The sequence below is a fragment of the Artibeus jamaicensis genome, unplaced genomic scaffold (assembly GCF_021234435.1).
Source record: "Artibeus jamaicensis isolate MK-2021 breed Jamaican fruit bat unplaced genomic scaffold, CSHL_Jam_final contig_525, whole genome shotgun sequence".
Classification (NCBI taxonomy): Eukaryota; Metazoa; Chordata; class Mammalia; order Chiroptera; family Phyllostomidae; genus Artibeus; species Artibeus jamaicensis.
The window spans coordinates 12,848,409-12,868,230 of record NW_026521874.1 but is presented as its reverse complement, the minus strand read 5'-3'; the positions used below and the strand labels follow the sequence as shown (position 1 = coordinate 12,868,230).

Below are 19,822 nucleotides of genomic sequence, written 5' to 3'. Positions count from 1 at the left end.
ACCTTCGCAAAACTGGGGCACTGTTGCCACATAAAAGACAAGTTGGAGGGGGTTAAGGGGGCAGCTAATAAACAGGCTGAGAAGAACCACCACGTTCATGGAGGGGCCTTCCTGGGGAACGGAAAAGAGTTATTTCAAGATTGCTAAGATTTGAAGGGTGATATCACTGTCCAGGAGTGGGGGCTGGGCAGCAGTCAGCGCCCCCAACTGTAAGGGGAGGAGTCATCACCGGAAATGGAAGAGCGGGAGGAAGCGGGGAACTCCTGGGTTGTGAGCACGTCGGTACGATCTTTCCATCGTGGGCACCTGCTTGCTGCATCCCCTTCTTTCCCAGACACCTTTGCGCTCCCCGGACGACCGTGGGTCCAGGCTCGCCCGCGCAGTCTCAGCATGAGACTGTCATCTCCGTGTAATTCACAGTGCCCCTTTCATTCTCCAAGTGTCCCGGTTTGGATGAGAAATTAGGGTCACTGTGTCCATCCCTCCATTCCCAGGTCCCTGCTCACTTCCTTTCTCACAATAGCCCCCATGATGCTGAGAACTACAAAAACCTGAATCCACATTATTAGCAGCCAAAAAAATGCATTGCTTTCCCCACAAGTCTGAGCTTTAAACTGTGGTTACCACACCTTCCCAGGCGGGCTGATATCCAGGTCCCAAGGGGAGGACCTTCCCACAAAGACCAGCGGGATGACCCCTTTTTAAGGAGCAAAGGAAAGAGATTCTACATGGAAGCAGCTCCAGCCCCGAGGGTTTTCCTGTCTTCACCCCCCTCTGCATTCCTGTCCCCATTTGTCTCCACAATAAATCCCCTGTTTGGAGGTAACTTGCGTGGGTCTGTTTTTGCCGCAACAAAAAGAGGTGTACCTAAAATAGGCCAGGGCCTGGGCCAGCGGCCAAGTTTGAGTGAAAAACTGGGTCAGGCAGGGGAGGGAGCTGCAGGCGAGGTTCCTTGCGGATGGGGCTAGACAGTGCCTGCTGAAAGGGCTCTCCTTCGTGCCAGGCGCAGACTCGCAGGTTCCACAGTAATTTTATTTAATCCTCCTATTTCCCAAGGAGGGAGGAACTATTATCTACAGTTCACAGAGGAGGAAACTGAGGCTCAGAGAGTCAGGATTTGGGGCTCCCCGCCCAGTCTCCAGAGTCCAAAGTCTGCACTTCGGGGCGCAAAGCAAAGTTGGGCAGTCCAGCACTGCAGGTCCGGCGGGCCCTGCTCTTGTGCACACTTTACAGATGAGGGAACGGGCTCGGAGTGTGGAAGTGACTGAGGCCACGTACAAGCCTCGGAACGAGCAGACATGGTCACCAGTACTCACACCCAGGTCGGTCCACGGGCTCGTAACTACTGCTCCTCACTGCCTCTCACCATTGGTCCTCCTGAAGACAAAGGCTTCCACCACACCAGCCCTTGGTCCCCAAAAGCAGGGTTTTAAGTGCCTACTTGGTGCCGAGCACACAGTAGGGGTGTGCTAAGTGTGAGTACCTGTCTTGCCCTTAGAGCCCCCAGTACCTGCTACAAGCAGCTCCTGTGGTATATATACCCCATCAGGCCTTCCGGCAGATCTTTGTCCCCTCCCCAGCTACAAGGAGGGACCTGAGTGACAAGCTGAGTCTGCCCGGAAGGTTGGCATTGGTCCCCGCGCAGCCATCTCCCCCCCCACCCCCGCCATGATACATTTTCATTCCCTTTCAGAACTGCCCAATTTGGCCAGCTCAGGAACAGATGTTTCTTAACAACCACAGTTTATCACGAGTATTTTTGGTTCCTTCATCTCGGGAAATTGTTGGGACTTTGTTGGTTCCCCAGGGAGCAGATAAAACATCTTCCATTGACGTCTTGGAAATGGCCACAGTGAATCGGCATCATTAGTAAGCTCTAACTGCTTATTAAATCGTCCCAGAACTTGGCAGCTTCGACAAGAAACAGTTGTTTTTGTGGGTGAGGCATTTCGGAGCACCTTAGCTGGGTGGTATTAATGCGGGGTCCCTCATGAAGTTGCTGCTTCCTCATCTTGTTCGTTCTGTTCTTTAGAAGGGAGCCAACAAGCCCAGCCCACTCTCTCAGGCTCCGCCCTTCGAGAGGAGTATCAGAGAATGTGTGGATATGTTTTTCACTAGTAACAGGCGCTATCATAGAACCCGATGCTGGCCCGGTTCTTTTTCCCTCCCTGTATTCCCACTCTTAACCAAGGGCCCCCGCAGTTTCTCCTGTTAAAGGGATGGAGTACAGTCCCCATCTTGGATACGGGGCTTGGTCCTGTGACTTGCTTGAGTCAACAGGATGAGGCGGGAATGGCTCTGTGCGGGTTCTGAACCTGTGCCCCGAGAGGCTTTGCATGTTGTACCCCTGCTTTCTTGTACCCTGACATCTCCAGCACAGGGCCACGTCCGAGGCAGCCCACTGACCCCAGGAGAGGATAAGAGATGCATGAAGCCGAACAGAGCCGCCCGGCTGAGCCCAGCCTGGCTCAGCCAACACACATTAGACGGATAAGTGAGATCGATGCTTGTTCTATGGCACCAAGATTCTGTCATTGTTTGTTACGCAGCATCACAGTGGCCACACCTACCTGATACCAGCAGGTGGGCTTGGGAATCAGCCAGTCCTGAGTCCAGATGCCAGGTCCACCATTCCCCAGGTGTGTGCCCCTGAGCAAATCACTATTTCTCTGAGCCTTAGCAACCTCACCTGCAAAATGTGATAATATTAGCACCTCTCTCCTGGAGTTTCTGTGGTAATTAAGATCATGCCAATGCAGTGCTTAGAGGAGTGTCCAGAACTGTGGTGTTACCATAATAAAGTGCTCTGAGCCTATGGTTCCAACACTGATATGCAGCCGAAGAGGGTAGGAATCGACTCTCTAGCTCAAGCATCTGCTGTAGCTCCCTAGTTCCCAGTTCTGCAGTGCTTTCAAGGCTTCTTTTCTCCTCCTCCTAGACTTGCTGGCCGCTCACCCTCTCTCTTACCAAACAGCCAGGACAAGTGCACATCTTGGACCTAGACCTCCAGCCCTGCACATCCATGAACCTCCATCCACATCGGGCTACCTGTTTGTGCTGGCTCAGCTCCTGTGTGACCATGGGACAGTCTTTAAACCACTTGGGCCACAGAGCGATGAATGGCACAGGTTCTAGAATCCACCACATTGGACCCTTAATTCTTGGCTTCGCCACTTACCATCTGGGGGGCTTTGGGAAGTGACTGTACCTCTCTGTGCTTCCATTTCTTCGTCTGCAAAGTGGGCATTATTAGGACACTTCCCTTATCTTGTAGTTCCAGGGATTTGATCCTATCAGACATATAATGTCCTGTCCCTACACCAGGCATGTCTGAATTATAATAATAGTGGTTAGCTAACATGACTACTTATAATCATAGTTCCTCCATCTGTAAATGAAGGGACTGGCGTTGTCCTGAGGTTCCCTAGGGCACTGACAGTGGAAGCAGATGCTGAAGCCTCCCATGGGTGGATGGGGGGTGGATAACCTAGAGAATCCCCCTGGGTGGGACTCCAGACCCCCCCACTTCCACTCTGACACTCTCTTATCTGCTTTGCATAGTGGGGTTCCTTAGGCTAGATCATCCAGAAAACAATTTCTTTGCCCAAAAAAAAGAGAGAAGAAAAGAAATCAGAGACCGTGAATCAGATGGTCTTCCAGGGCCTCCTCAACTCTGTATTGCGGGGTATCATTGCAAGGAGCTGACTCAGGGCTGAGCAGTGGGCACCAGAGGTCTCAGCGCTGCTACTCTGGATCCCTAGTGACTCCTGGGGCCAAGGCGGAGCTGCGCCGGCTCCAGACGCGGCCCAGCGCCCGCTCCGCTCTGCCGCCCCCAGAACACCCTGTCCCTAATGGCCCTTCTGCGCCAGCCCGCGCCAGGCTGTTTCCTTTTGTATATTTTAAACCCGCTGCTTGGCTCCCTACTGCAGCCGGCGAAAGGAAAACAACTTGGGGTGGGGGCATTCCTTTAAATGTGAAGATGCCACACCAACCAATCACCTCCATCCACCGAAAGCCCCGCAGCAGGGGTCATCGGAGGGCCGCCTGGGTGGGGGGTGGGCTTTCTCCCTCCCCCTCCGTCTTGGTCTTGTAGGAGGCGCTTGTTTGGAGTCTGCGGTTGCCACGCTACAGGAGCAAGTGGCTGCCGCTTCTGAGAGGCGTGCGGAGGACTGTTTGTATCAGTCCCGCATCGCTGCGAGGACTCAGTGGGGGGCGCGGCTGCAGGGCCGGGCCAGGGCGTCTGTCTGCAGGAGGAGGTGGGCTGGCCCTGGAGGCCGCCCGAGGACGCAACCCAGCAGTGTGCACGGAGGAGGACGCCCCCTCCCAGCAACATGCTGTGTGTTCTGCAGAAAACTTCTCCACCTCTCTGAGCCTCACTCTCCTTACCTGTCCAGGAGGGTCACACAGCACGTGCCTGAACCACCTCATTTCCTCAAGGCGAGGAACCGGAAGTGAGGGAAGAAAAATGCATCTTTGCTGAGCGTGTGCTAACTGGTGCCCGTTATCTTCTTTACTGTGTCCATTTTACAGATGGGGAAGGCGAGACCCGGAGAAGGGCGGTACTTCAGTGACATGCGAATCCTCACCATGGCACTGTAAGCACTGCGATTCTGCCTATTTTTTATGAATGGGAAACTAAGATTCCTTAGGTACCTTGCTGCTTTCCTATAAGTTACAGGGCTGAGATTTGAACCCAGTCAGCCCACTTATGGAGCTCTTGCAGTTAGAGCTCAAAGAGAGGTTAGAGAAAATAATGGGGTGAACATACGGGGTGTCCATGGTTCACAGCGACACATAGGAGCAACATAAATGTCCATCCACGTGGGCCAAGTTAATAACTCACATTATGTCCACTCGATGAACCACTTTATGGTCAGTAGGATGAATGCCCTAAAGCTGCTACATGTTACCACACGAATCAGTCTTAGAAACACCATGTTGAGAGAAAAGAACAAGTGACTAAGCGATGTATAGTTACTATATGATCATGTTTCGGAATAAAGCGTAGAAACAATACTGTATATTGTTCATGGATAGTCACAAATGCAGCAAAAGTAAAACCAAAATAAAGGTACAGGTGGCACCTCAAGGCAGGGGAAGACAGGGACGGGGCTTGGGGTGACAGCACTGTGTCTGTGACATTTTGTTTTTTATAAAAGAAGTGTCTGAAGCAAGAAATGAACTGTCAAAGGGGTAACCACAGGCCCCGCATGGCGTCGCTTGTGCCGAAAGCCCAGGATACAAACCTAGATTTCACACCTGATCTAATTGCAGTTTCTGCCTCTCCCAAGCACGTAATCTAAGTCAGCCAGTCTGGAGTTTTCTGGCCAACACCAAGTGGGTCATCTGTCAGCTGGGCCTCTCCATTCCCCACCTACCCCCCCCCCCAGAAAGAAGAGGTAATCTATGTGCTGAAAACCCTTCTTCTCTTTTCTCCAAAAATGATATCCCAGCCCCCAAAATAATGTTTTCTTTTGTTGATAGCTCCTTTGCCCCACCCTTTTCCCTCTTATTTATGCATTCATTGGTAGGTTCTTGTATGTGCCCTAATCAAGGATCGAACCCACAACCTTGGTGTATGAGGACAAGGCTCTAACCAACCAAGCCGAGCTACCCAGCCAGGGCTCCACCCACCCTTCTTCCTTTTTTTTTTTTTTTTTAAACAAATTTTATTTATTATTTATTTTTTTGAGATAGGGCAAGGGAGGGAGAAAGAGAGGGAGAGAAACATCAATCAGCTGCCTCTCACAGGAGCCCCAACCCGGGGACTGAACCTGCAACCCAGGCATGTGCCCTGACCCAGAATTGAACCAGGGACCTTTCACTTTGTGGGACGACGCCGGACCAAGTGAGCCACACTGATCAGGACCCACCCTCCTTCCTGTAAGACCTTCTGCAGCCCCTCCGAGCGCCCTTCTGTTGTTAGTCGGGATGCTGCCGGAACGAGGGGTCCTTTTCCAAGCCAATGAAATATTCAGACTCACTCAGCTGAATTCTGTTTGGTAATACAACGAGTATGCTTTGAACACGTGAATGAAAAGCGGGCTGGCTATGCAATACACCTGGCGAGCTCCGTGGCCAAAAGTAACCCCACAAGGTGGTCTGGTCACAAATTCCAAACTGGGCAAGTAGTCACCACCGGGGCCTAGAGCTTCCTCAGCCAAGTCCAAACTTCACCTTAAGCGAGCCCCACCCGTTGTTCTATGCATCTAGGCTGACCCCCTTTGAAATGTCAGAGCGATGTGTTTCCAGACCCCCCAAAGTCTCAGCCGCAGGCTCCAGGGCACAAGACTATGGGGGCACTAGCCTGCAGAGCCTCTCACCATTGTCTTGTCCCCCCCACACCATTCTGTGTGTTATAAACGCTCATGGTTAACTAGCCTGTGGCCACCATTGTAAAGGAAGCGTGCATTCCTCCATTTGCTTTTTGTCCAGTCCTACAGATTTTGCCACCTCCTCCATCTACCACAACGGCTTTCACGTACCTTCCCGGCATCTTCTCTTTTATGCTAATGTATCAAGCTGCAAAACCACCGTTCTCAAAACAGCCTCTGAGATCTTGCTGCCAGCACATGAAGTCAATTTGGCTCCAATAAACTCACAGAAACTTGCTACAGGTTTGGACGTTTCTTACATGGACAAAAAGTATAAAAAGTGGAATCATATTGAGCAGCATAACTGCCCCTTACAAGGAGTGAGTGCGCCGGAGAAGCCCCACCCCGTCCCTTGGTATACCGGCGCCCCAACAGTCACTCAAGGCTTCCCCCTGCCCCTCGGGTCCACACACTACCCAGAGGGAGTGTCCTCCAGTGCCCACTGGGCCGGACCACGTCACTCCCTCGCTCAGAACCCCCCCATGGCATGCGCCCCCCACCCCCAGAATTGAACCCCGACTGATTTATGTCAATATTTACCTTCACACCCCGGGCTCTGCTACCTGGCCTCTAGCCATCCTCCCTCCTCCACTCTGCAGAAGGAGGCCACGATCCACACCCGCAGGACGGCCCTCCTTTCCCCTCACCTGGTAGGGTTTTTCTCATCTGGCCAATTTCGCACACGTGAACCCCTTGTTCTGGAAAGCTCTCCCTGGCCAGGCTTGTGGTCCTGATACTCAAAGCCAAAACCCTCCCCACAGTGCCCAAGGCCTCCTGGGAGATGGGCGATGTCCCACTTTGCCTCCGTCATTCCCTGCCGTCATTGTTGGGAGTTTGCTCAGGGTGAGCAGTTGTGTGTCACGTCGAGAGCAAAGTCCAGCCCTTTTCATTCAAAACCCGATTCGGGCCCCTAAAGAGTCTATTACGAGAACAAAATGAGCCCTGGCTGACCAAAGGGCTTCCACCTGCGCACCCTCCTCATTCTCCTCCGGCCACGGCTTCGAGACCAAAGGACCGCAGGCAGCAAGCGAATGCACCCCAAATTTCTCCCATATTTTATTCCCTGAACAAAAGGAAGGAAAAACGTTGGGCTGCGTCTGTGTGTGCCATGCAAGGGGGCAGCACAGAGGGAGAAAATCTAAAATTCCCATTTGTGAACCCACATCCGTTTTTAGTAGAGTTGCTATTTACATGTCAAATATATGGGGTGGGGCCAAAGTAGGTTTCCAGTTGTGTGGAAAATAATACAATGATTAATAAATAATACTATGAGAATAAACTCTGTTTTGTGTACTCACAACTGAATGGAAAACTACTTTGGCCCCACCCCGTATATGTATTATATACATACACGTTAAATATATTATTTATGTATATGTGTGCGTATTGAGGGACCGAAGTGTCACTGCTTGCCCCCAGGCCTCAGTTTCCCCGTTTGTGAGATGAGAGACTGGGCCCCCTTCGGCCCTGACTGTTCATCTGAATCTGTATCATGGAGTGGGGGGCGGGATGGGGGAGTAGAGACCAACGCCCAAAGCGTATAATTTGTTCTAACTCTTCCCCTCCCCACCTGCAGCCCTGCCTGGAGTCCCACCATTTATAAACCCCATTCACTACCCTGTTTAAAAATATGCTCACCCGCAGTGTGCGTGTCCCCAGTTCCCTAGAGCGGTGGTTCGACACCGGGATACCGGGCTTTGGAGACCGGGTTGGCCGGCACGTTTTGGGGTCGATGCTGACATCTAGTGGACAGAGGCCAGGAATGCTGCTCAAATTCTCGCCCGGCCCAGGACCGACCTTCAGGGTTGAGGGCAAGAAGCCCTGCCCTAGACCGGAGGCGTTTATCAGAAACTTTTCCCACGTGCTCTAGACCGAGACGCTGGAACTGCCTGGTGGCCCCGAGAGAGGAGAGGGCACTGAGAGTTTGAAAGAGAGAAGGCGTGTTGGTTCCGCAGCGGCCAGCTGCCTGGCTCCAGAGCCATCACTTGGCGGAGCCCGTTCCCGCTGCATACGCCCCACGCGCCCTGCGTTCAGATGAGAACACCACGGCTCAGCTGGTGAAGGTGCACAGCTGTGGGTAGTTAGATTTATACCTAAGGACAGACTCCCGAGTCTGTGCTCTGGAGGGGACCCGTGGGGATGGTCACCAACTCAAGGAGGAGGAAGCGTTTCTTCTGGAGCCTAAGCCCTGAGTTGATTTCAGAAGACGGAGAGATCTGCAAAAGCGGGGGTCGGCCACGCGCGGAACACTGGGGAATCCACGGAGCCATGGCTCTGCCCGCACCGCGACCAAGTCCAGGGGAGCAGGTTCCACCAGCAGACGTTTCCTTCCTGTTACAGGGGCTCCTGGAGCGAGCAAGAACTTAATTGGAGAAGGAGGGTTGTTCACGCATGCGCCCCGCTAGGGCCCGTTCCAGCGACGGTGCCAAAGCGCAGGGAACAACTCAGCAACGCGAGCGGATGTACTGTTCCTCACGGAGTTTGCAGTTTTGTTGGGAAGGACGGGCAAACACATTGTGAACTATTGCAAAGAAGGCGAGGGGCTCGTGGGAGGGTCTGATGAGGAGACAGGCTAAATGAAGACGAATGGAATCAGGGGTAATAATGGTGAATAGAGAGTGCCTACTCAGAGTCTAAATGAAAATAAAGTTTTAGACCAATATTTTGGGCAGAACTGCAGCTGTGGACCTTGGCAACGTGGACCACCTGGTTGGTCTTCCTTCCTGGGTTAACGCAGGGAGGAGGTTTCTTCCAAACCCACTCATTTCTGTCTTATTTAGTGGAAAGAGAATAAAAATGCCGCAAGTAACAGCATTAATCACACAGTTCTCTGAGCATGAACATCTGCCTGTTGTAAAGAGAAAGATGCAGAAAGACGGGCTATTTCAAGAGACACAAAAGCCTAAAGCAGTGGTTCTTAAACTCAGCTTGCATCAGCTAAGCACAGACCACTGGGCCTACCCCCGGGGGCTGGATTCTGCTTCAGTAGGTCTGCCCTGGGGTTCGAGAACACTCCTTTCTAGCAAGCTCCCAGGTGCTGCTGCTGGGCTGGGGACCACAGGTTGAGAACCATGCCCCAGGGCCACAGGGCAGAGCTGGGGGCTTTACTAAGTCCCAGGCCTGCTCAGACTGAGTCTCTGTTCTCAAAGGAGTGACATTTGTCATAACGTCTTCCAGGAGTATCCACGGTGTAGCAGATGGCAGGACTTCTTTCTTCCTAAAGGCTGAGTAATGTGTAATGCGTCATTGTGCGGATACACCACATTTTGCCTTATCCATTCATCTGTCAATGGGTGTTTAGGTGGTTTCTATGTCTTTGCTACGTTGTAAAGAAAGCTGTAACGAGCATGGGAGTGGAGACAGTGGTCTGGACACCTTAATGAGGTCACTGGCTCCACCTGTGCTTCCCCTCCGCCCCCTCCATCAGTCTGCAGGGAGTGGGGTGGGACTGAGGCCTGGCTGAGTGGCTTCATCTGGGGTTGAGCTCACACCACGGACACGACAGTGAGGCAAAGGGAAGGAAGGACGAGCAGAGGAAGAACATGCGAAGTGAAGAAAAGGTGGGCATTCAGAAGTCAGAGCACTAGGAGAGAAAGGCAGGCCAGGAAGAGGACAGAGAGACAGCAGGAACAAGATGGCAGCGAATGTGCGGGATAGTGAATGAATGGGTGGAAGGTGCTCCCATCCTTGAGCACCTGGCAAACTCCTATGCTTCCTACAAAACCCAGCTTAAAAGCCCCGGGACCCTTTTCTGACTCCACCCCCCAGTCTCACAGCCTCTCCTCAGCCTCTGTCACACTGTGTCCATTTACTGAGTCCCCGCTGTGCGTTGGGCGCTGCCCCGAACACTTCACTCACTCCTTGCAACCCAGTGAGCGAGCACTGGCGTTTCCCTCATTTCAGGGGAAACCGAGGCGCAGAGGCATCCGGCTCTGAGGCAGGATGAGACTTTGCCAATTGCTTCCAGCGACAGTGGGTGAGAAAGTGATTTTCTCCCGCAGAGAATCATTGCTGGGTGGGTTCCTTGGTTTCCCCTCCCAACAAGCTTTGGGCAGGAGAGCTGCAGAAAGAGATGTGACCCTGAAGGCCCATCCCAGCCCTGTCAATGTCTCACTGTGACCGTGGTCTCAACCCCCTAGCTCTCTGAACCTGCGTTTCCCTGCTGCGGGAGGAGGGGCTCTGAAACACTCTGTGACTGACAGATCTCGGCTCCAATCAGGACCCAAACAGTTCTGACCCTCCTACCATCACCACCTCTCCCACCTGCGGGGAGCTTTGAGAATGACGCTTTACTGCCACCTGGTGGCTAGAGTAGAAAATGTTTCCTTGATTTCGGAAAGGAAAGGAAGGGCCGGACACCGCCGCCCCCTGCCCCGCCCCAGACAAACAGAAAGGGGAAGCTGTTTGCCCTGAGAGGGAAAGTGGGTGGGACCTTGTGTCTCAGGACCTTGTGAACACACCAATGCACAAACATGCTATAGTGACCTGCCTCTGGGGTGCAGTGGGGAATGAAGCATTAGTAACTCCCAGTTAGGCTCCGGGTGGCAATGGCAGTCAGGTGAGAACAACTGGCAGTGGGTACGGTTTAAGGGCCGGTGCATCCATCACAAGCCCCTGGAGGCAGCCATGGACGAAGGAGCCCAGGTGGTCGGCCGTGCTAGCCACTCAGGGGGCAAAGGGCTTGCCCTTCAGGCGAGAACCAGAGGCTCAGAGAGGGTGGACTATGTACCCAAGGTCACACAGCTAAGTAGCTGCAGAGCCTCAAGGCTCAGTGAGGGCGCTGTTGTCCTACCTTCGCCCATACTTTCTGGCTCTCTCTGTCTCTCTCACACACCCACACAGTGCCCCACCTCCCACTGGGGAAAAAAGACACTGCAGCTAGTGGGCCTGTTGCAAGTCACACTTTATTCACTCACCCACCAAGAGGTGTGAGGGGTCCTGGGCAGCAGACCAGGCCCCTGAGAAGGAGGAAATGGGGGGCATCAGTTGGAGGTGTGGAAGGCGCCCCGCTGGTGCCACTGCATGTCGCGGATGCGACGCACAGACTGCACCTGGGGGTGGGGGGCCCCAAAGTCACTGCTGTCCTTGTAATCCCCCTTCTCCAGCAGGTACTGCAGCCCACGGTAGCCAGGGTACTGGTAGCCAACCCACCTGCAGGGCCAGAGGTGGGGGAGGGAAACAGATGAAGGTCGTGGGAGAGAATATACTTAAACCAATCTTCATCCTTTAAAATCCATCCCCTGCTTTCCTCCTCCTCCTAACGGGGAGCTCACTACCTCATGCAGCAATTCTTGGCTAAAGGCCTGATTCAGGATCGGAGGAAGGGGTGATCTTAAGGTCACTTAAGCTCAGGGCAGGACAGGCCTCTCACCCCAACCCCAGGCCCAGCAGCAAGGCCACAAGAGAGAACTAGGCAGGGCTGGGGTGATTCCTGGAGCCCCTGAACTTCCTTTGCCATTGGAAGCTGTTACCACTAAGGGGGTCACTCACTCTTTCCAGTGCCTGATGAAAGTCCGTCTTCTCCCCCAAAAATGTCTCACAGCCCTGGCCCATGGGGACCTGTCCCGCCATCCCCCATGGACACCTCAGCTCTGCATCTCCGCCTCGAGTCCCCACACTAGCGCTCTGGTCACTCTGGCCTCTATAGCGTCCTTCGCACCTACCAGGCCACACTCTCTCTGGGACACCCTTCTTCCCCTGGGCACCCCTGCAATTCCTCAGGGAAGGAGTCTAGAGTGTGTGATTCTTAAATTAGTTACGCTCGTCCCCAACTAGACTGTTAGCTACGCAAGGCGGAAGCCAGGCCTCTAACAGTGCCTGGCTCATGGAGGCCCCCACCCCCATCCCCCCAAACCGAATCAGTGAATGACTCCGTGAGTGAGGGAAGGGGACAATGAGCACAGAACTTTGTACGCTATTTTAAGAGATGGACAACCCCTAGAAAGCTAGTCTGTGTTGGTAAACTACCTCCCTTGGGGGAACAAAGTCTTGATTTTAGCACATTCCAATTTCCGTGGTGTAAATACTCCCACAATGGCTGATTACAAGCTACCAACAATTCCACCACCAGCTCACAGAAGTTCTGAAAAGTTAAGAGTCAGCTCTCACAAGCTGGTACAAGCCGACCACAGCATGCCACTGCCTGAAGCCCACCTGTGAGCCCCCGTGAAATCCAAATTCTTCACAGTGGGAAATCTCCCAACGCTGTTGACCGAGGCTTACGTGCTGAATAAGTTTAGACTGGTGGGAAATGACAACTTCTTTCAGCCAATTTGGGAATTCACGCATTAGCAGGCCAGCTTGGGCTGGGCTTCCTGCCTCTCACAGCTTTGTTAAGACCACTTGGCTCATTCCCAGTCTCCCGTGACCCCATCTCTGCCTTACCCGCCTCCCCACCACCATTTTCTGTCCCACTCTTTGGGGCTGAGGTTAAGATCAAAGTCTTTCCCCTGCAAAGGTAAAGTGTTGCCCCAAAGGCAGGTCTGGATGGGACTTCGGGGAATGAAAGCCCCCACCCTTGGGCTGATGACACCCACGCCCACCTCCCAACTCAAAGGCTGAGCTCAGGAGTGTGCGGGATCCCCCGCGCTCGTTTGGGGCGGGCAGGATGCAGGACGCAGGACCCCAGGGCCTGGACTCACGTGCCATTCTGCACCCGCACGGAGGACACCTTCTCCTGGTAGCCGTGGGCGTGGAAGCTGGGCACGTCATCATCTACGATCTCCATCTTCTTCCCCATGAAGTTGGGGTTCTCGTAGAGGATGATCTTGTGCTCCTGGCTGTCCTGTTGACGGGGAGCAGGGGGATGTCAGTGTGGGGGGCGGGGCCGGGGGACACGTCCTCATGCCCTGGGGCTGGGGAATCAGCAGCTACAACTGTGCCCACCGCGTGAGCATCTGTGACAACTGCGGTGGACAGCTGCCATTTGTCCGATCCTCCTGGGTGCTGACAGGTAATAGGCACTCTGGACTCTGCCTTCAGGGAATGTGTGACTCTGAAATGCCATTTTCCCTCCCACGGCCTCAACTCTGTTTTTAAAATACACGAGAGCAGGGACCTATACACACACAGCCGTGTGGGGACACGTGATGTCCCTGGCCTTCCTCCCTTACTCTCCACGTTCCTTCCTGCCCCCTGTTCCCGTGACGTTTTCCTTAGTTACCTTGTTTAACCCTTTAAACCACTCTCAGGCCAGGTGGCCGATGAGAAAACTGAGACTCAGAGAGGCAAAGTGGCTTGCCCAAGGTCGTGCAGCTGGGAGCGCCAGAGCCAACCTCAGAACCCAGGTCAGGAGAAGGTCAAGTCCCGTGTCCTCCAATCTCCTGTTGGGCTTTGGGGAGACCTGGGCAGGGCCAGGCAGGTGTGGCATGTGACCCAGGCCTACTGGGTACTTCGCCCACCCCGGAGCTCACACTGGCTTGATTTATGATTAAGAGCTAACCCCCTTCTCCATCACAAGCCATCCCAGAATTTCTTTCAAGATCTACAAAGACTAAATTTATAACTAACTGAGCAATTGCTCTCTGACAAGAGCTGTGCAACCCCAGGAAGCAGAGCCCTGCGGGGTGGTGCCATGAGGCAGCTCTCAGGCTACGCAGGATGGAGACTCAGGACGGTAGACGGGAAACCCATTTAACAGAGGAGGAAACTGCGGCTCAGGGAGGGGACGTGACCTCTGCAGGGCCGTGCAGCCAGGGAGTCCCCTGCCAATCAGAAGGGGGCACGCTGCTGGAGGTGAAGTCTCTGTCTGGTCCCTAGACGCCCTGACTCCAAGGTGCCAACGACAGGAAGGAGGACGAGGGGCGGCACTCACCACTTTGATGGGCCTCAGGGAGCTGAGGGAGTCCGTCCTCCGGCTGCTGGTCCATGAGTCCCAGCGTGGGTACTCACCCTTCTCGAACACAAACTGTTCGCCCTTGCAGTTGGCTTGTTCATAGCCCACCCAGCTGCAGCAGAGAAAGAGAGAAAGAGAGAGAGAGAGAGAGGAGCTCACACTTGCTCAGCTCATCAAGGAATCGCGGCCCCACCTAAATCCACACACAGCAAATCCAAGAGCAGGATCACCCCGGTTATCCTGCACCCAGTGCTATGCTGACTCCATTCACCTGGAAACCACTCAGGAAACAAGAAAGATGCCCACACGCCGCCTGGCAGCAAGTGCGACCGGCAGGGCCTGTGCACAAGGTCCCGCGGTCCGTGGTATTAAACAGCCAGGGCTCAGATACAAAGATGAAGGGGCTGTCGGGGGCCGCAGAGAGAGGGCCCCGCGGGCTGGCTGCACTATGTGACATGACAGAGTGGTCACATCCTACTAATCACCCCTCCCCTTCTCTCTCTCAGCAGGCCAGACCTGCTGACCCCTAAAGGCACCAGGGACTCTGTTAGGACCCAGGACAGCCAAGCTCTGGGAAGGGCAATGCGGCTGCAGGAATGGGACACCTGGCTTTACCCTCCAAGGACAGGGACATTCCTGGAGCCCTGAGAGCCACTGTGACTCTCTCCCTGCCTCGAGGAAGTGGCTGACCTCAGGCTCAGGCTTTTCACATGAGCCCTGTCCCTTCCTCCTCAGGAGGACATGGCTGTCCTCATCCTACAGTAGAGGAAACTGAGGCTCAGAGAAGGAAGTCAACTCAGCCCAGAGGTGGTGGGGGTAGAATTCGAACCCAGCTCTCTAACTATGACACACACAATCTCCGGATAGGCTGCCGGGCCTCAGGTCCTGGTCCCCCAGTAGCATGGTCTAGGAGCACAGTGGGGGCAGGTCCTTCCAGCTTCACAGCCCGGTCGCCTCGCCCTGGCACCCCGACCAGGTGAGGCCACCCTCCCTGCCTGGTACGTACGGTCCAGCCTGCACCAGGACGGAGCCTGCCTTGTCCACACCGGTCTCCTTCAGGTTGGGGCAGGGCCCGCTGAGCTCGTGCGAGTGGCCCTGGAAATTCTCCTGGTCGAAGATGATGATCTGCAACAGCAGCCGAGAGTCAGACCCTGGCAGGATGGGGAGGAGGGACAGCAGGGCGGGGGGATGTGGAGGGGTCCAGGGAGCCTGGCCGGAGGCTGAACGGTTCCACGCCGGGGAGTCACAGACCAAACATACAGTCAGATGGTCCTGACTCAGCAGGTCACTGGCTGAGACCTTGAGTCTCAGTTTTCCCATCTACAAAGTAGGAAATGAAGCCAGAACCACCCTCATGGGCTCGTTGGAAGGATTAGAGAAACGTAACGTTAGCACAGGGGACTGGCTCTGTGCAGAGGAGGCAATAATGATGTCAGTTAAGGCACCAGTGGAGGTAAGTGGCAGACCTGAACTTGGAGGCCACGCTTGTCTGATGCCATTTCCACGGGCGCAGCACTTTGAAAACTCTACGTGGGCACCAGGCCCCCAGGGTCTTGGCAAAACGCAGCTCCCGAGTTAGCAGGTCTGAGACACACCCCCACCCCAGTCTCCTTTCCCACCACCAGCTCCCAGGGAGGCGGGTCCCACCGGTCTGAGATCACAGTGGGAGCAGCGGGACCCTCGGCCACATCGCCAGAGTTTCTCCTGCTCCCGTCAGAGCTGGCCTAGGACCACCGTCCTCCACCCGCCTCGCCCCCGCATCGCCAGGAAAACCACATGCACCTGCGCCCTTTACGCCTCAAAGGCTTTGCGAGTCTCCCTCTGACCTCCTCCGACTTCTTAAGGGGACCTCACTTCCCTTGCCTCACCAGGTCCTCTGAGCAGCCCAAGGCCTCAGAGCCAAGTGCTAATGGGGAGACCAGCTGCCACTTTTATGATTCCCAAGAGCGTTAGGGAGGGGCGGGGGGGGGGGTTCCCAGCCACGCTTCCAGGAGCTGCCTCGGGTGGAAGAGGGCTCAGTGAGCTCCCGGAGGGCAGCCGAGCAGTTCACACGGTCAGCAAACGTGTGCCTCTCTCCCAGGCCAGGGACTGGCCCACATAGAGCCCGAGAATGGAGGCCCGTCTGGGCACAGAGACAAATCCCTCGGGCTCAGTCTGGCCTTTACGGTCACTGCCTCGGCAACAGAGGGCCAGGAGACACTGATGGTGCCTCGGCCACACCCAGCAGTGCAGCCCCAGGAAGCCACTGGACTGGCCGGAGCCTCGGCTTTCCCATCTGCAGAATGGGCGATCGTGCCTGTTTTGCAGCGTCTCCGAGAAGAATCAAAACTGTGGAAGTGAGGGGCCAGTTTATTGTTACCCTGGCCTGGGAGACGGGGGCTTGCAGGGGTGAGAGAGCGAGGGACGCAGCCCTCCTGTGCGTGTGAGAGGCCGAGAGAGCCCCGCAGCTCCGTGATACGGTCGTTGATAACAAATGGACATTCAGTGTTACACGTGGTGTCTGCCCCTTTAAACCTGCGCCGTCCAACATGGCAGCCAGAGCCACGCGTGTCCAGCTGCATGGACAGCAGCTGGTTCTGATTAAGATGTGTTTTCAGGATGAAACACCCATCAGATTTCGAAGATTCAGTATGGATAACCCGAGGTAACACAGCTCCCTCGTCATCTTTTGTTGATTATACAGTAGGGTATCCCGGCTTCAATGAAACATGATATAAAAACTTATCTCACGTTTCTTTTTACTTCTTGAACGTGGCTGCTCGGAAATGTCACATTGCGCATACGTGACTCCGGTTCCACGTCTGCTGGACGGAGCTGCTCTCAGCCCGTCCCACTGGCCTTCCTGCTGTTCCTCCAACTCATCCAGCTCGTACCGCCCCCTGGCCCTCGCACCTGCCGTGCGCCCTCCACCCGGCTGTTCCCCACTGTCCCTGCTCCCCGGGGGTCACTCGGCTGCTCCCTACTGGACTGGGCCTCTGCTCTGATGCCACCTCCCCTGAGCGGCGCCAACGCACCAGTCCTCGTCCCCTCCGACCCTCGGGACCCTCCCTCTGTGTTCCTGGCCAACACTCCTTAACGTCATCTACTTATTGCTCTGTGAATTGTCTGACTTTCCTCTGGAAAGCAAACCCCTCAAGGGACAGAACAGGGTGACCAAGGGCCATTCCAGGATGATCCCCTGCCCAGGGCCCAAGGGCAGCCTGGTGGATAGTAGTGGGGAGAGGTTTGGGGTCACGGGGTGATGAGCTTAAATTGGGATAAGATCCCACCACCCTGGGGAGGGCAGAGAGGCACTGGGTGAACCCAGCACAAGCCAGGTGTTAGGCTGAGTCTGTGTTCTTTGCCTCTGCACAATCACCCTATGTCGTGAATTCGAGTCTCTTCATTTTATGAACGAGGGAAAAGAGGCTCAGAGAGGTCAAGTGCCTGGCCCGGGTTACACGGCAGTGTGCAGCCAGGACCCAAACCCTGTCTCCCCTAGCCCTGGGGAGCCCCTACAGATGATAGGGTGTGTGTGGGGGATGGTAAGGCAAAGAAACTTAAGTCTCCAAAGCCGGAAGCTGGTGCTGGGAGTTCTGGGGTGCTGGTCATGGGCCAGGGTGTGTGCAAGCAGGGGACACTGAGGCCCAGGTAGCGATGAGACAGAGGGAAGGCCGGGGGCAGGTGCCAACCCCACCGTACAGAAGGGAAAGTGAGTCTGGTCGAGGGGAGTCTGCTTGCTCCCTGCACCCCCCACCATGTAGTACCCACCTTGGGGTTGAGGGGCTGTGGCTTGCCCACTTGGGTCTGGGGTTCCGAGGCCATGGCGGGCTGTCCTGTGCAAGGACGACCTGGAAGACACGGGGGAGTGGCAGTTGAGGACCCTCTGGACCCTCAGCTTTCTCACCTGGGGGCTGAGGTCCAACCCTGTCTTTATGTTCCTGCTTTCCAGCTGTCCAAGAACTGTGTGGCCAGCGGGCAGCTGCCAGGATGTCCATCCTTAGCTTCACTTCTTTGCATCCAGACCAACTGTGGAGGGAAACCTACTAAAAAATAAAGCCATAAATCGGAGCTTCGGTGGGGTCTCAAGTGGGTGCGTCACTCGGCTCCAAACGAGCGCTGCTACACAGAGAACGCAGACCCATCGGGACCATGCCGACATTTCTTGGTTAAAGGAAGCAGTGTGGGCACATAAAACGCACCCACTGGCCGTGCTCGCGGTGCTGGGGCCTCAGTCTGAAGTTTCACAAAGCCCCCTGCTCCCCTGCCGCCCCCTCAGCTTCCTCCTGGAGACGCCCCGTGCCCAGAGTGCTCCTCTGTCATCGGTCCTGTCCCCACCAACAGGACACACGTCTGTTATGGAGCTCACGCCAGAGAAAGCACAGGCATGAGGGTGATGGTGGAAATTCAGGCGCCGGGCCGACAGCAGCCTGGAGAATTTCTCAGCCGGTGAGAAAGCTGGAAAAGTCTGGAAAGTGGTCAGTTTCTTCTCCCTTCGGCTTCCAGAAGCCCCTTCCACCCCAGGGGCCAGGCCAGGACACCGCCCGGACCCGAGGAACTCCAGTAAGCAGCCCGGGAGCCAGCCCTGCTCTTCTCTGCTGGGACGCCAACCCCCTGAGCCTGTCGCAGCACCAGAGACCCCCGGTCGTGTGGTCCCTGTCATCGGCGTCCCCAGACCAACATTCAACTCAACGGGTTCAACTCGGGTGCTGGCTCCCTGCTTACCAGCCTCGAGGCCCAGGGCAGGTTGCCCCCTCTGTGCCTCAGTTTCCTGTTCTGCAAAATGGGGACAGGAACGGTGCCTGTCCCCACGAACCAGCTGTGATGACTCAGTAATGCAGAACACTTGTGCCCTTGGCAGAGGTCCCGGAAGACCCTCGGCCTGCTCCCCAAGGTGGGACACATCGAAGACCCCTGGAACATTTGGGCTTATGGGAGCACTGACTCACTGCTCTAGAAACGAGGCTGGACCTTCGCCGGCCTGCTTCCCTCCCCTCGCAAACCCTCAGGTTCTCCTCCTCAGTCGCCGGCCAAGACAAGGGGACTGGTGGACTGTTTACTGTTAGTAAAGCACGTTGGCCAAGCTCCCCCGCCCCTGCCAGGCACTGTCCCGGACCATTCCCAGCAAAGGAGGTGTTAGGACCCCTCCCCATGTAACAGGCAAGAATACAGAGGCCTAGGGCACGGAGGTCTTTGCCCAAGGTCGCCCTGCCAGAAAGGAGTGCCACCTGGACTCAAACGCAGGTCTCCCGCACGTTCTATCAGGGGTGGGCACGAGAGAAAAAGGCAAGACAAGTGAGAGAGGCGTTCTTACCAGTGACAGCAGCCCCCGGGAAATGCCTGTGGAGCCCGGCCGGCGGGAGGTGGCCTTTATACCTTCCCCAGACGTGCCAGTGCCAAGACGGGTGACTGCTGCATCCCCACGGAAAGCAGGGTGAGAATGCTGGATTAAGTCCGCACCAAAGCCCCGGTCAGCAAATGACCACAGACATTGTGTCTCTGCACAATAATGTCATTAGCTTTCAGATTTGGCCACGCCAGGGCGGTCAGGCGGCTGGGCAAGGAGATGCCTGGTTTGCAAGCATCAGCCGTCTGGCTGCCAGGCCGGGGGCGGGCTGGGTTCACTGGCACGGTC

The 19,822-nt window shown here is 55.3% G+C and overlaps 1 protein-coding gene across 1 annotated transcript; it reads right to left on the bottom strand.

Moving 5' to 3' along the window:
* Nucleotides 1-11,260: 11,260 nt before the first annotated feature.
* On the bottom strand, nt 11,261-19,586 carry CRYBB2 (crystallin beta B2). The gene is made up of 6 exons (XM_037156271.2): nt 19,502-19,586; nt 17,959-18,038; nt 15,215-15,333; nt 14,188-14,320; nt 13,016-13,158; nt 11,261-11,525 (listed from the first exon to the last, which is right to left on the bottom strand). The coding sequence occupies exons 2-6, from the start codon at nt 18,010-18,012 to the stop codon at nt 11,357-11,359; spliced, it is 618 nt and encodes a 205-aa protein (XP_037012166.2). The 5' UTR covers nt 18,013-18,038; nt 19,502-19,586; the 3' UTR covers nt 11,261-11,356.
* Between the last annotated feature and the right edge of the window lie 236 nt (nt 19,587-19,822).